General features: G+C 43.3%; 1 protein-coding gene across 1 annotated transcript in view; it reads left to right on the top strand.

Annotated features, from left to right (window-relative positions):
• Positions 1–1,561: 1,561 nt before the first annotated feature.
• kctd3 (potassium channel tetramerization domain containing 3) overlaps positions 1,562–17,157 on the top strand; it is a 67,128-nt gene continuing 51,532 nt past the window's right edge. Inside the window, exons 1-2 of the mRNA XM_078229790.1 lie at positions 1,562–1,832; positions 13,980–14,033. Of these exons, the coding sequence (XP_078085916.1) occupies positions 1,753–1,832; positions 13,980–14,033 (134 nt within the window). The 5' untranslated portion in view covers positions 1,562–1,752. The remainder of the gene's footprint in view (positions 1,833–13,979; positions 14,034–17,157) is intronic.

Genomic DNA, 17,157 nt, shown 5'->3' with positions numbered 1-17,157 from the left:
CGCACCTCAATATGCCAACATCTTTATGCACAGGTTCAAACAAGACCTCTTCAACCGACGCTATACACTAGATACATCAATGACATTTTCTTCCTTTGGACTCATGGTGAACAATCACTGAAACAACTATATGATGACATCAACAAGTTCCATGCCACCATCAGACTCACCATGGACTACTCTCCGGAATCGGTTGCATTCTTGGATACACGCATCTCCATTAAGGACGGTCACCTCAGCAATTCACTGTACCGCAAGCCCATGGATAACCTCACGATGCTCCACTTCTCCAGGTTCCACTCGAAACACGTTAAAGAAGCCATCCCCTACGGACAAGCCCTCCGTACACACAGGATCTGCTCAGATGAGGAGGATCGCAACAGACACCTACAAAAGCTGAAAGATGCCCTCATAAGAACAGGATATGGCGTTCGACTCATCGATCGACAGTTCCGACGTGCCACAGCGGAAAACCGCACCGACCTCCTCAGAAGACAAACACGAGACATGGCGGACAGAGTACCCTTCGTCGTCCAGTACTTCCCCGGAGCAGAGAAGCTACGACATCTTCTCCGGAGCCTTCAACATATCATCAATGAAGATGAAAATCTCGCCAAGGCCATCCCCACACCCCCACTTCTTGCCTTCAAACAACCGCACAATCTCAAACAGACCATTGTCCGCAGCAAACTACCCAGCCTTCAGGAGAATAGTGACCATGACATCACACAACCCTGCCAGACGTGCCGGATCATCGACAAGGATGCCATCATCTCACTTGCGAACACCATCTACCAGGTACACAGTACATACTCTTGCAACTCGGCCAACGTTGTCTTCCTGATACACTGCAGGAAAGGATGTCCCGAGGCATGGTACATTGGGGAGACCATGCAGATGCTACGACAACGAATGAAGGAACACCACTCAACAATCACCAGGCAGGAATGTTCCCTTCCAGTCGGGGAACACTTCAGCAGTCACGTGCATTCAGCCTCTGATCTTCGGGTAAGCATTCTCCAAGGCACCCTTCACGACACACGACAATGCAGAATCGCTGAGCAGAAACTGATAGCCAAGTTCCGCACACATGAGGATGGCCTCAACCGGGATCTTGGGTTCATGTCACACTATCTGTAACCCCCACGACTTGCCTGGGCTTGCAAAATCTCACTAAGTATCCTGGCTGGAGACAATACACACCTCTTTAACCTGTGCTTAACCCTCTCTCCACTCACATTGTCTGTACCTTTAAGACTTGATTACTTGTAAAGACTGGCATTCCAACCATTATCTTGTAAATTGAGTTTGTGTCTTTATATGCCCTGTTTGTGAACACAAGTCCTCACTCACCTGAAGAAGGAGCTTGAGGCTCTGAAAGTTAGTGCTGCCAAATAAACCTGTTGGACTTTAACCTGGTGTTGTGAGACTTCTTACTGTGCTTACCCCAGTCCAACACCGGCATCTCCACATCATGGTTAAGGTCAGGGACAGAGGAGGCTGCAGGTGTGCATTGGAGCGGCTGGGGGCGCTGCTGAGCAGTGAGGCGGAGGCGGAGGGAGACGGGCCCGGGGCGGGGCGTAGTGAGGCTGCCGTCAGCTGCAGAGAGCGGCTGGGCCCCAGGCAGAGCGGAGCGGAGCAGGCCCGGGGGGGTGCTGGGGAGGGGGGGAATGGGGCAGAGACGGTGTGAGCCGAGGCTGAGCTCGGTGTGAGCGGGCCTTGGGGGCCGGGGGAGAGTGAAGCGAGCGGGAAATGGCGGGCAGCTGCAGCAACCTGACAGCGGCGGCAGCGGCAGCGGCGGAGATCATCCAGCTCAACGTGGGCGGCACCAGGTAAACAAGGAGCTGGGCGGCGGGCCTGGCCTGGCACTGTGGAGGAGGCACACAGCCGGCCTGCCGCACTGCCGCCAGCACCCACTCTGTCAGCAGCACCTCTTTCCCCCCCCCCCCCCAGCCTGTCACTGGGAGACACTCGGTAACATCACTTTCACCCTTAACCCTCACTGCACAGCCACATTTAAACCTCCATTGTACCTCTGCGGGCTGACAGGAGTCTCCCCAGGGCACTGCACTGCCCCCTTCCCAGGCTGGGTGCTGCCCCCCTCTCTTCGCCCCCCCCCCCCCCCCCCTCAGGCTGGGTGCTGGCCCCCCCCCCCCCCCCCCAGGCTGACCAGTGTTGCTCTAGTCTGTCAACTTTAAACATTGAGGGATTGCATTAGTGTCAGTAGCTAGAGAAAAGTTTAAAGTTTTTATTTATTAGTGTCACGAGTAGGCTCACATCAACACTGCAATGAAGTTACTGTGAAAATCTCCTCGTCGCCAAACTCCGGCGCCTGTTCGGGTACAACACGGAAGAATTTAGCATGGCCGGTGCACCTAACCAGCACATCTTTCAGACTATGGGCGGCACAGTAGCACAGTGGTTAGCACTGCTGCTTCACAGCTTCGATTCCCGGCTTGGGTCACTGTCTGTGTGGAGTTTGCACATTCTCCTCGTGTCTGCGTGGGTTTCCTCCGGGTGCTCCGGTTTCATCCCACAGTCCAAAGATGTGCGGGTTAGGTTGATTGGCCATGCTAAAATTGCCCCTTAGTGTCTTGAGGTGGGTAGGTTAGAGGGATTAGCGGGTAAATATGTAGGGATATGGGGGTAGGGCCTGGGTGAGATTGTGGTCGGTGTAGACTCGATGGGCCGAATGGCCTCTTTCTACACTGTAGGGTTTCTATGATTCTATGAAACCACAGCACCCGGAGGAAACCCACGCAGACGTGAGAGAACGTGCAGACTCTGTACAGACAGTGACCCAAGCCGGGAATTGAACCCGAGTCCCTGGCACTGAGGCAGCAGTGCTAATCATTGTGCTGCCTCACTCCCCACCCCCTGCCCCCATTGAAGGACCACGTTTGATTTGATTTATTGTCACATGTATTGAGACAGAGTGAAAAGTATTGTTTCTTGCATGCTATACAGACAAAACATATTGTTCATAGAGTACATAGGAGAGAAGGAAAGGAGAGGGTGCAGAATATAGTGTTATAGTCACAGCTAGGCTGTGGCGAGAGATCAGCTTAATATAAGGTAGATCTGTTCAGAAGTCTGATGGCAGTAAGGAAGAAGCTGTTCTTGAGTCAGTCGGTACATGATCTCAGACTTTTGTATCTTTTTCCCGACGGAAGGTGGTGGAAGAGAGTATGCCCAGAGTGCATGGGGTCCTTGATTATGCTCGCTGCTTTTCCAAGACAGTGGGAAGTGCAGATGGAGTCAGTGGATGGGAGGCTGGTTTGCGTGATGGACTGGGCTACGTTCACAACCCTTTGTAGTTTCTCACGGTCTTGGTCAGAGCTGGAACCATACAAGCTGTGATACATCTGGAAAGGATGCTTTCTCTGGTACATCTGTAAAAATTGGTGAGAGTTGTAGCAGATATGCCGAATGTCTTTAGTCTTAGAAAGTAGTGTGTCAGTGTTGAGGGACCAGGACAGGTTGTTGGTGATCTGAACACCTAGAAACTTGAAGCTGTAGACCATCTCCACTTCATCACTGTTGATGTAGACAGGGGTATGTCCTCCACTATGCTTCGTGAAGTTGATGACTATCTCCTTCGTTTTACTAACATTGAGGGATTATTGTTGTCGCACCATTCAGCGGTTAGGGACGTAGACATTTCAAGAATTATAGGTTGATTTATAGGTCTGCACAGTTTCCTTGTTTGCGCTTGACCACAATAATGTGGAGTGCAGCGCCACAGGAGGAGAGCAACACAACTCAATCTTCAGAAATAAGTTGAGCACAATAACTACATACCAGTTGGAGAGACAAGTGGGTAAATGTTGGTGAAAGAATAAATAGTTGTGAGGGATAGGGCAAATACAAGCTCCTCATAAATGTATTAATTCTTGAGATGTGGATGATGAGACCAGCATTTATTGCCCATCTCTAATTGCCCTCAAGGTTGTGGTGAGATGCCTTCAGTTCAATTCAAACTGTTTCAGTGGTTTGGTGAAGGTAACAGGGACTTCCTGGGTTTTCACCCAGTAATAATGAAGGAATGGCAATGTTTTTCAAGTTAAGATGCTGTTTAGCTTGGAGGTGGTAGTGTTCAACATCCTACGTAACTTCACTTTTGATAATGGCCTATTTAAGTGTGCAGTATTTTAAATTATTTTTTAGCATAGCCATGCACATGGTATATTAAAAGGGACAACATATGCATCAACTGCGTGGCTGCTGCCTTGTCCTTCCAGATGATAGAGGTCATGAGTTTGGGAGATGCCACAGAAGATTCGGTGATGGAAATGCAGTTGAATTTGAAAGGGAGTTGTTCAGATTCCCTTGTTGAAGATGGTCATTGCTTGGCATTTGAGTGATGCGATGTTGCTTAAAACAGATGAGCCCAAGCCTGAATGTTTAGATCTCGCTGTCTGCTGGCACAGATTGCATCAATATCTGAGGACTTATGAATGTAACTGAGCATTATCCAGTTGTTAGCGAACATCCCAGCTTCTGATCTCTTGATAGAGGGAAGGTTGAAAATGGCTGGGCCTCGGAGAATACCCTGAGGAAATCCAATAATATCCTGGGGCTGGCATGATAGACACTCAACATCCACAACCATCTTCCTTTGTGCTAGGCAAGACTCCAAACCATGGAGAGCTTTCCTCCTGATTTGCATTAGCTTCAATTTTACGAGGGCTCTTTGGTGCCAAACTCGTCTAATGCTGCCTTGATGTCAAGGGCAGTTTCTCTCACTTTGCCTCAAGAATTTAACTTGTGTGGATGAGGTTGGAGTGAAAGAATGAATGAATGAATGAATGAATGGTTTTGGGAAGGCCTTGAAACTGGTTGATAAAGCCGAAATAGACAGTATCAGGATTGTTGAGAATTTTAAGCACCAAATGAATGACCTTTATAAACACATTTGTAGTCACCAAGTAGTGAGGAAAGCAGTTATATTCTGAAGGATTCTAATGGTGACATTATGTGGAATGATCAAGATCCGGCAAGTATACTAAATTAATTCTTAATATCTGTTCATAATGAAACTTAAGAGAGTCATAGAAAATTGGATAGAATTTCTAGGGCAAGATGATGAGATCCTAAGAAAAATGGGTTTAACCATCAACAAGTTGATGGGACGGTTTGAAAGCATTGGAGGAAGGAAGCCAATAATTTAGGTCCCGACAGATTGCATTCAAAATATTCAAAGAAGCAGTCAGTGATTGGACCACATTTGGTGGATATCTTCAGGGGATCCTCGGAGCTGGGGTCTGTACTTGAAGATTGGAGTACAAGGAATAGTTATATGAGAAAGCTGTGTGCAACTTGAAGAAACAAATAGTGAACCACCTAGAGAACTACAGAACAATAAAAATGAGCCAGTTTGATTGGAACAAAGATTATAGCTGACAAATCTGAGTTCTCCAAGGAGGTAACGAACTTCATAGAGGGAGGGAGCCCTGTGACTTATTTATTTAGGTATTAACAAAGCCAATACAGAACCATATGGGAGATTTGTTGACAGGGATAGAATCCACCCATGGTGTACAGGTGTGCTCCTAAAATAGATCTCAAATTGTCTGAAATAAAGCAAGTGAAGAATGGTTAGAAAGGAAGTTGGATCAGTATCAAAAGACGTCAGGTGCCATGGGGAAGTGGGGACAGAAACAAAAATCTTAAGTGGATGATATAATTAAGAAGGTGCACCAATCCAACTGAACATCTGATCCTCTTGTTTATCACTGCCATTGTTATTTATTTGATCGTCCTTGGTATTCATTTGGTACAAGCCACCTTCATATTGGATGATTAATTATGTATGATGCTGTACAGAATGTTTCTAATTGGATTTTATTTATGTTGTCATTCTTGCGAGATGCTGCATCATGTTCCATTTGGAGAGAGTGCAGTCATCGGAATGGGGGACAGAGTGCTACCATAACATGTCTGGAACAGTAAATAATTAAACAACTGTTTTCCAGGAGCTTGGTTGCATAGTCAGTCAGGCACTAGCCTTTCATCCTGGAACACCATTTCACATTCAGGCCAGATTAGACAACAGGCTTTAAGAGCTATGTGAAATGAATTTGAGTACTCTCAATTCATCTAGTCATGGGTCTCATGGGGTGAAACTGCATAATTGGGCACTCATTGGCCGTCTTACTTAGAAGTTACAGGATGGTTTTTGTGGGAACTGGAAAAAAGGATGTCCTTGCTGCCGAAGGGTGCTTTTCTGAGGTTGGGGTTGAGGCATATTGCAGCAAATTAAAGAAAGCTTTACACATCACCTAGTAGTGCGGTATCTTTGTGGTGACACTGGGTGACTCAACTTGCAAGAGTTCCAGTCGCCAATATTTACAAAAACAAAGCCATTTTAATGAAGTGCTTCAGCAAACTTTAGATACATACTCATTGCAATGGCTATATTCTTTATGGTAGTGTGTTCAGACCATGAATTGATCCTACTAGAAAGTACCACATTTTGTACTAGTTAATATGTACTGTGGAGTTTGGCAAGTATGCTGTGTTACTGGAAGTTATCTCAAGTAACTAAGCATTGAATACTGTTCAGTAGAACATTTTGATATAAAGATTTTTACACATTTAAATGTGACGCAACATGTTTTGAAACTGTGGGCTGCCATTAATGAGAAGTTACTTAAATTTATCTTTTTCCTTGGATTTGAAAGTTGCATCATAATTATGAAAAGATACCTAAAAATAAGTTTGTTAACTGGACACATTGCAATTTTGGAACAGCATGTTCTAAACTCATTGCTGCTGTGACTGGTTGGCAAAGCTTGCTCCGCCATGGGCACTGCTATAAACTCAAATGATGTTTTCTAATTTTTCTGTTAAAATTATGATTTTAAAATAAAAGTTCCAGCCATGAGCTAGGATCACTGCTGCAATCCTGTGAGCATGTTAGGATTTTTAAAAATTCTTTGGGATATGGGTGTTGATTTGATTTATTATTGTTGCATTTATTAGTATATAGTGGAAAATATTGTTTCTTGGGAGCTGTACATACAAAGCCTACATTCATAGAGAAGGAAACAGAGTACAGAATGTAGTGTTACGGACATAGCTAGGGTGTAGAGCAAGATCAACTTAATGCAAGGTAGGTCCATTCAAAAGTCTGATGGCAGCAGGAAAGAAGCTATTCTTGAATCGGTTGGTACGTGATCTCAGATTTTTGTATCTTTTTCCCGACAGAAGAAGGTGGAAGAGAGAATGTCCAGGGTGCATGGGGTCCTTAATTATGTTGGCTGCTTTGCCGAGGCAGCGGGAAGTGTAGACTGAGTCAATGGATGGGAGGCTGGTTTGCGTGATGGATTGGGCTACATTCATGACCTTTTGAAGTTTCTTGCGGTCTTGGGCAGAGCAGGAGCCATACCAAGCTGTGATACAACCAGAAAAAACACTTTCTATGGTGCATCTGTAAAAATTGGTGAGAGTTGTAGCTGACATGCCAAATTTCCTTAGTCTTCTGAGAAAGTAGAGGCGTTGGTGGGCTTTGTTAACTATAGTGTCGCATGGGGGGACCAGGGCAGATTGTTGGTGATCTGGACACCTAAAAACTTGAAGCTTTCGACCATTTCTACTTCATCCCCATTGATGTAGAAAAAGGGCATGTTCTCCATTACGCTTCCTGAAGTCGATGACAATCTCCTTCATTTTGTTGACATTGAGGGAGAGATTATTGTTGCACCAGTTCATCAGGTTCTCTATCTCATTCCTGTACTCTGTCTCATTATTGTTTGAGATCCGACCCACTACGGTGGTGTTGAGAGCAAACTTGAAAATCGAGTTGGAGGGGAATTTGGCCACATAGTCATAAGTGTATAAGGAGTATAGTAGGGGGCTGGGAACACTGCCTTGTGGGGCACCGGTGTTGAGGATGATCGTAGAGGAGGTGTTGTTCCCTATCCTTACTCATTGTGGTTTGTGGGTTACGAAGTTCAGGATCCAGATGCACCATACAAAGCATTTTTTCTGGTTGTATCACTGCTTGGTATGGCTCCTGCTCTGCCCAAGACCACAAGAAACTACAAAAGGCTGTGAATGTAGCCCAATTCATCACGCAAACCAGCCTCCCATCCATTGACTCTGTCTACGCTGCCGCGGCAAAGCAGCCAGCATAATTAAGGACTCCACACACTCCGGGCATTCTCTCTTCCAACTTTTTCTGTCGGGAAAAAGATACAAAAGTCTGAGGTCACGTGCCAACCGACTCAAGAACAGCTTCTTCCCTTTTGCATATCCTTACAGATTATGGTCTGTGTGTTAGGAAGTTCAGGGTCCAGTCACAAAGGGAGGAGGCGAGGCCCAGGCCATGGAGTTTGGAGATGAGTTTCGTAGGAATAATGGTGTTGAAGGCTGAGCTGTAGTCAATAAATAGGAGTCTGACATAGGTGTCTTTGTTATCTAGGTGTTCCAGGGTTGAGTGCAGGGCCAGGTAGATGACATCTGCTGTGGACCTGTTGCAGTGGTAGGTGAACTGTAGTGGATCCAGATAGTCCGGGAGGCTGGAATTGATTCGTGCCATGACTAATCTTTTGAAGCACTTCATAATGATGGATGTCAGAGCCACTGAACGATAGTCATTAAGGCACGATGCTTGGCCTTTCTTTGGTACTGAGATGATGGTGGTCGTCTTGAAGCAGATGGGGACCTCAGATTGTTGTGAAGGGAGGTTGAAGATGTCTGCGAATACCCCTGTGTAGGATCTAAGTGCACATCTGGGTGCCCATCCTGGCCAACCACTTTCCGTGGGTTGACCTTCGAGAAGGCAAACTCTGACATCTGCAATGGTGACCTTGGATACAAGTTCATCCGAGGCTTCCAGGGTGGACGGTATGCTCTTGCTGACCTCTTGCGTAGAAAGCATTGGAGCTCATCAGGGTGGAGTGCATTGGAGCTGGCGATTTTACATGCCTTCATCTTGTAGCCTGTTACGTCTTGCAGACCTTGCAATGATGTTGCTGGCAAGGCCAGTATTTTTTGCCCAGCCCTATTTGCCCTTGAACTGGGAGGCTTGCTTGGCCAGACAAAGCAAAAATGGCAGATTTCCTTCCATAGAGGGTGTTGAATCAGTTGCATTTTTATGATAGTTGATGGTCACCATGACTGAGACTAACTTTTCAATTCCAGATCTATTCATTGAATTTCAACTTTACCAGTTGTCATGGTGGGATTTGAATAGTGTCCCCAGAGAATTTTCCTAAGGCCTCTGAGCATTAGTCCAGTGGCATTACCCCCACATCACTGTCTTCCCCCATACTTTGATGTTTAGTCTCATAGTTGGGTAAAAACTGGTTTTAAAGAATAGATCCAACCAGTAGTTCAGTGGTCTGGATCTCTCCTCTAAAATGTTACTTATTTGTTTGGTCATGTGCAATAAGTTATAGCGGTATGACAAGGAATAAGAGAGAACCAGAGGCAAGCGCATTTTCTGGAACTCTAATTTATATGTTTTAAAAATCTCTAACAATTCAAAACATCTTGTTGACTGCTATGAGGTGATTTTTCTGTGTTGGTGAATAAAAAAAATACTTGGCTCACAAAGTACACAATTCCTTGCAGCTGTTACCAGTCCAGCAGTTAAAATCATATCACCATTTTGATGTACACTCAGTGATAAGATTAGAACTGAATTTAGGGAAAAACTGATCAGGCCCATTTTATGATTGGTGACTGACATGTCTGTGCCCTTTTTTGTTGGGACTCGGGTATTGCTGAATTCTATACATTCTTTCAAATAACAGTAGTGCAGCATTACAGTAATTTCCCTAGATTTATTTTTGCATGCAAGTTCCCTTAATGAAAACTTTGAGTATTTTGCTAAGTTTCTTTGCTGCAACCATTAAAATAAAAGGATTGATTTATATAAACCTTGGGTGTTGATACTATGGTTGGCAGACCAGATGTGGCTGTCTGACCTGCGAAGTCCGACCAGTTCAATTTTTGTTTGTGCTTATGTTTCCTATTCTGCTGGGATTTTGTTTCTCCAAGGTTAAGGTTTCAGGGCATGTTTTAAGACTTTTTATCTATTTTAATATTTACTATTTGCAAAGCACGATCTGTTCGCACTGGCAACTTGAGGAATAGGCACTTAATGAGAACATTACTTAAGTTTATTAATTGCCATAATGATCTGGTACAGTTCCCTCAAGCCATAAAAACAAGTTTGATGCTATAATGTAAATTATGCATTTCTTGTTTACTCATAAAGGGAAAGAGGGAAGCATTGGTTCTGAGGTTGGTTCTAATTTAATTTTTTTTCTTTCACGGAATGTGGGCGTCACTAGCAAGGCTGGCATTTGTTGCTCACCTCTATTTTCCTTTGAGGAGGTGGTGGAGAGCTGCCTTCTTGACCCACTGTAGCCCATTTATGTAAGAACCACCATTATTAACACATAATGAAGTGATATGCGTTATTACCAAGGAGAGGAAAAGTGGTAGATGATCCACTTCTATCAACTCAGCTTTGCAGCAATCAATAGTTGTTGATGTACATGCAGAATATAATATTTGGATGACCCAGTATAATTTATTTGGTTTCTCCTTGTACATTTTTACAATTTGCCCTCTGCTCTCTCATTAACTCACTTTGTGCTTGTTGCACTGCAACAGCCTGTGACAGTAGCGTTTTCTCAGAAGTTTACAAATAATCCTCCCTGTTCCCAGAATATTGAGACATTTGAATTGTTTCCACGACTAGCCCAGCTGTGCAATTACTTCGTTTAGCACTCGAACTGTATGATGCACAAACAAGTGCAATGGCCTTCATATCAAAAACGTATTTTAAGAAAGATGGGTTGCATTTATTTGTGTTCCTCTCCCTCTCCCATAGTGCTGGAGTAGCTTTTGGATCTGAAATGGACTTTTGATCTTTCTTGGTAGCTTGCTGTTGTTTGCCTCTGGCTACTGTATCTTACCATGCAGGCAGTATTACCCTGGGACATGTTTAGTTTGGAGTACCACAGATTGGCATTTATTTGCCTGTTTCCCACACCTACACTGCTTTTAGGGACAGTGTAATAAACCCACGAAAAAGTGGTTTTCTGATTCTGCAATAAGAACTAAAACCAATCAAATTATCCAGTAAATTGACAGTTAAAAGACTAGCATATAGGCATGAAATTTGTCATAACATTGACTGCATGCAATCACTGAATCCCCTCTCTTTGCAACCCCTGCTCCTTTGAACAACCTACCTGGATACTTTTCCTGATTCATTCCCATATGTAGCCATGTGAATAACACTTCAAAATATTTAACATATCTATTCTTCCCTTCCATATGTGGCCTCCTTGAATTCAGTTTCTTTTATGCTTACCTTGATGCCATGTGCTTCCTTGAGCTTTGAGATGATATAAGCTTGGATTTAGATATCTCCTCAGGTCACTGTCAATGGCAGCCAAGATGTGTCCATTGGGAGAAGTTTTTCTTCCCCCACCATTTGCCAAAATATGTTTAAGCTGAGATCCAGTTTCTAGCCCCTTGTGGTTGAGATTCTTGGATAGCTACCAAATCATTCCAGAATGTTGTGGAGATGCTGTTTGCTAATTATTAAATTTCAGAACACAGTTCTGTCCTATGGTTTGGTACCTGCTGGAAGCATTACTTGATTGCTATTTCTGAATTGCACTGTTGGTTGTTTGTCATTTCTGGTTGGGCAAATAGAGCTGTGAGACTATGTTGTTGCCAAGAAGATATTAAAAGATTAAAAATAATGACGCTACTGTGAAGCCAAAGCATGGATTACTTCAAGGTGTACTTGCTTTGCTAAGTTGATTTGGATGACTTTACATCCAAGTTGTTCTACATAGTTTCCAACAATGTTGACTTTTGCATCAATGTGAATGGTTCTGTTTTGCCAGCATATTATAGCAGAGTGCATTATGGACTTGGACTGTTGATATTCAACTTCTGAGAACTTTGTTACACCATTTCCTCACTGTACCAATCAGTTACATTTTATACTTTTGTAGCATTGTGGTGGTTCATTTTGTGCTTTCATTGAGATGCCACATGATGTTCTGCCCATCAATGACATCTTTGCCAATTATAGCAATTTTATTATAAAATACAAATTATATAAAACTGTACCTAAACAATGTATCTGCTCCCTTCTGCCATCCATCCCTCCTCCCCATGCACAATGTGCAAGGAATAGTATATGTTAACATAACCTCGAATGTAAAAAAAGGGAGGATGAATGTGGACAGTGTGATCTCTCGATCTGAACAGGCATCTAACTGGATCTTTCCCCATTCTTTAATTAAGGGAAAGTCTAAAATTAAGAAAGATGTGGTTTGATTTTCAGTCTGAAGACGGGAATCTGAGACCTGGATAATTTCCAGGTCTTGACAGCACCCACAGCTGTGATTTTTAAAAAATGTGTGCAGTAATTACCAAGTAAGAAGTCTCACAACACCAGGTTAAAGTCAGACTTCTTACTGTGTTTACCCCAGTCCAACGCCGCATCTCCACATCAGTAATTACCAAGCCAGGCAAAGTTTCCACATTGACTAAATGGGCAGTATTCAATGATGTGAGTCATTAATTAGGGTGTATCACAGCTGCAGTCCAGGTTCCCACTAGTGCCAATATGCTCATTAAATGCCTTGGCCAGTGTGGAAATGGTTGAGGAGTACCCAGCATTAGCATGGAGTATGAAGCTGGGTGGATGGGCTGTGGGATCTGTGATGGGGAAGTGGTTTTTAATGTTGACGAGTTGGTTGCTGCTGTGGGGCCCCTGCTGTTGTTCCTTGGTATGTTGGTCTTAGCCATGCAGACTGGCAATGTGGGAGTGAGCAGCAGGTAAATTGGTAAGATCCTTATGTAATTGTAGGCTTGGGTTGATGTAAACCTTCTCCAGGAGTTTCCAGGAGCTTTCTTGTTGCAATCTCCCTCCTTATGTGAGGGGGTGGAATGTGGTTTAGGACTGAGAACCACAGGAGTTGATTTCATCAGCGATTACCCGAGATGATGTGCATTGTTGTGTTGAGCTGGGTTTCTATAAGTATGTGATGTAATCCTCAAATGTAGATGTTCTAATTAGTGATACCAAGGTCTATCAGGAGGCAGGAGCTGCCTGCTGAGTATGATCGTCAAGGGCAAATGGCAGTCATGATGGAGTCTGCTTCTGCTGTGCAAAAGAGAAGAGGCAGAACATTGGAGGACCAGCAGCCTTGCTGTGCAGAGAAGTGGTCAGTGGCCAACTAAAAGTTACTGCATCTGATTTCAAATAAAAAGCCCTAGGGGCAAGAACTTTTCCTCATTAAAATAAGATACTTAATAGCCCCTGACATTGAACCCAACAATTGTGCACTAATGTGTAACAGACTGGGTTGGCGATTTGTGATTTGAAAATAGCCTTCTGGCCCATTAACAGGCTTCGCAAGGAGCTTAATCAGCCCTTAATGTGAAGCCAATGGGTTCCAGATATTTTTCCCCTCCCTCCTCACTTTGAAAACAATGCATCAGGCCACTGACACATCATTTGGTAGCACTATTTTCAAAATGTGCCAGCTCCTGTTCTTCTCCATGAGTAAGAAGTCTAACAACACCAGGTTAAAGTCCAACGGGTTTATTTGGTAGCAAGAGCCACTAGCTTTCGGAACGGGTTGTTCCTTTGTCAGGTGGGTGGGAATTCTCCCACCCACCTGACGAAGGAACAGCCTGTTCCGAAAGCTAGTGGCTTTTGCTACCAAATAAACCTGTTGGACGTCAACCTGGTGTTGTTAGACTTACTGTGTTTACCCCAGTCCAACGCCGGCATCTCCACATCATGACTTCTCCATGAGTCCAGGCCAGATCACAAGCTAACCCTGATTTGTATTATTCATATGGTAGAAACTTAAAACAAAATTGTAAATCGTTAAGCAGTTCATTATGTGAAATTTGGTAAGCCTCGTTTGATGTCTTCAATTTATTGCTACATTGCAAAATAAAACCATATACTTTTATGTTTGTAGATTCAGCACCTCAAGACAAACACTAATGTGGATTCCAGACTCCTTTTTCTCCAGGTAAGATTAAAGTTCAAAATGTAATTCCCACTAAGTTGGTTAGATCTGTAAGTGTATTTGTAAAAAAAATCCTCCAAGCTGCTGTGCAAATTGAAAAACAACATAGAAAATTAGCTATTGTTAAGATTGAAGTTAAACAATCTGATCTGGTAACATTAAAATGTTCTTTATATATCATTCCAGTTTACCAATATCTAAAAAGAGAGAAAACGTACTTGGGACACATTTATGCTGTCCCCAACACTATGAATGGATCTCTCAGATCTATTAAAGTTTAAAAAAGTTAAAGTTTATTTATTTGTGTCACAAGTAGGCTTACATTAACACTGCAATGAGGTTACTGTGAAAATTCCCTATTCGCCACACTCTGGCATCTGTTCGGGTACACTGAGGAAGAATTTAGCATGGCCAATGCACTTAACCAGCACGTTTTTCAGACTGTGGGAGGAAACCGGAGCACCCGGAGGAAACCCATGCAGACACAGGGAGAACGTGCAAACTCCACGCAGACAGTGACCCAAGTTGGGAATCGAATCTGGGTCCCTGGCGCTGTGAGGCAGCAGTGCTAACCACTGTGCCGCCCATAGGCGTGACGGTTGCCTAGGTTCCATTAGGTTGGATTGGATCAATAGTTGCTCATGTCCACAAATGTGTGTTGCCATTTTAATTAGCTACTGTCCATTTAAAATTGGAAATTGCTGAAACTTACTGGAAGTAAAATGAGCTTAAAATGTTTGAGTTTGTCGAGCTATGCCTGCCCACATTAGCATTTATTCATTTGGAGTGGGACTTTTTCACTAGGCTACTACATTCCCTGATTATGCAGTTATGTTGCAGGTGGTACAAAGCCTGAGTGATATGAAAATGCTTCCTGAAAGGTGTTCAAGCTCTTGGCTTCACGACAGTAATCAGATTGCTGACCTGAGCCTGGCGATAAGCTCCTTTTTTTTTTAACTGATGCGAACATGGTAATATTCAATACTAATGATTTTAACTAAAGTTAGATAGCCTTAAATATTTTCAAGGTGTCCAGCTTTTGCACAAAGATAAGTTTTATTTTTTCCCCTTTACTCCCACTGCTGAAGGCACTTCACAGCAGCCCCATGCTGTCTCACTTAAGTGTTCATTTGTTATTCAAATAGCTTAGATACTGAGTATGAGAGGGCATCCATGGCAGCGTAGATGATATTAGAGCAAAATACTGTGGATGCTGGAAATCTGAAATAAAAGCAGAGAATGTTGGAAATACTCAGCAGGTCGGGCAACATCTGTTACATTAACACTGTTTACATTAACACTGCAATGAAGCTACTGTGAAAATCCCCGAGTTGCCACACTCTGGCACATGTTCGGGTACACTGAGGGAGAATTTAGCACGGCCAATGCACCCAACCAGCACGTCCTTTGGACTGTGGGAGGAAACCCGAGTGCCCGGAGGAAACCCACGCAGACACGGAGAGACTGGGACTTTTTTTTCTGGAGTGTAGGAGGCTGTGGGGTGATCTTAAAGAGATCTTTAAAATAATGAGGGGCATGGATCAGCCAGATAGTCAATATCTTTTCCCAAAGGTAGGGGAGTCTAAAACTAGAGGGCATAGGTTTAGGGTGAGAGGGGAGAGATACAAAAGTGTCCAGCGGGGCAATTTTTTCTCTCTCAGGGTGGTGAGTGTCTGGAACAAGCTGCCAGAGGTGGTAGTAGAGGCGGGTACAATTTTGTCTTTTAAAAAGCATTTAGATAGTTACATGGGTAAAATGGGTATAAAGGGATATAGGCCAAATGCAGGGAATTGGGATTAGCTTAGGGGTTTAAAAAAAAAAGGGTGGCATGGACAAGTTGGGCCGAAGGGCCGGTTTCCATGCTGTAAACCTCTATGACTCTGAGGTCAGTGGCTTTCATCAGTAGTCTGGTGCGCTCTCTCCAAATTATTTTAGGCCAAAATTATCCTCACCTGTAATGTAAACAAAGTGCTGCCACCAACTTATAATCAATAACTAACTTTTTCCCTGAGCATGGGACAGAATGCTGGTTATCGTTCATCACTGTTGACTGAAACAAGATTGGTTAACTAAAAGTTTCTTGTCCTGAACAAACCAGTACAACAGATTTTTAACAGATTGTTAAAAAAGTTAAATTAAGACAAAGGTTATTCTTCATAAATAATGTTGAAAAGCAAAAACCAGAAATACTGGAAATACTCAACAGGTCAGGCAGTATCTGCAGAGAAACAGAGTTAATGTTTCAGGTCACTGACCTTCATGACCCTTGCTTATGAGAAAGAAATTACTGATCACGATCCAGATACCACTGCTGGAGATTGTACTTAGTTTGTGCATCAGATGAGGGGGGAGAGAAAGCTCTTGTGAAAAGCCGTTGCCCCGAAACATCTCTCTCCACAGATACTGCCTGACCGCTGAGTATTTCCAGCAGTTTCTGTTTTTGTTTCAGACTTCCAGCCTCGGCAGCATTTTGCTTCTGTATTATAAGCATTTGCTGTTAGTACTTTTGTGATTGGTAATCATTTGGACAGTTATGTTATTGTCATGATGTTTCTTTGTTGTGAATAAAGTATCATGTAAATACTCAATAAATGTAGTGAATTTCAAATCTAATTTTGAAGTTCCTGCAATCCAGTCCTGTAATTTGGGGGATGCAGTTAATCTTGAAGAAAGTTATTTGAAGGGAGGGAAGAAGAGCAGCACTGGGTTGCCAGGCATCCCTCATTTTTGTTCACATGTGTTTTAATGCTGACAGAAAGCAGTGAGTTTCTTGCTTTGATGACATCCAAGTCCAGTCCTAATTTTCCTCTTAATCGGTAACGCGCAAACTTACCATGTTTCAATGTCTTTGGCTAATTTCAACCATTGCAAGTGCTATTTCTGCACTTAGCCAGAAAAGATGGAATCTACTCTTGTAGTTAGAATGGACCAGTTTTATAATTTAAATAAACCTTTTATTTGACCCCTGTTTATGTCGTTGAATCTTGTAGGTAGAGCACTTTTTTTTTGTTAAGAACCAGACTAAAATTATATCAATTGAAATGCCCTTCAAATAAAAAAAACAACGGTGAGAACAAGATTAGCCTCCTCCTGGCTTTATGCCTGCCGTAAAGGTGAAAGGTAACTG

Source organism: Mustelus asterias, chromosome 15, assembly GCF_964213995.1.
Source record: "Mustelus asterias chromosome 15, sMusAst1.hap1.1, whole genome shotgun sequence".
NCBI lineage: Eukaryota > Metazoa > Chordata > Chondrichthyes > Carcharhiniformes > Triakidae > Mustelus > Mustelus asterias.
Note: the sequence above shows the minus strand (reverse complement) of the source record. Positions and strands in the feature narration are given on the sequence as shown.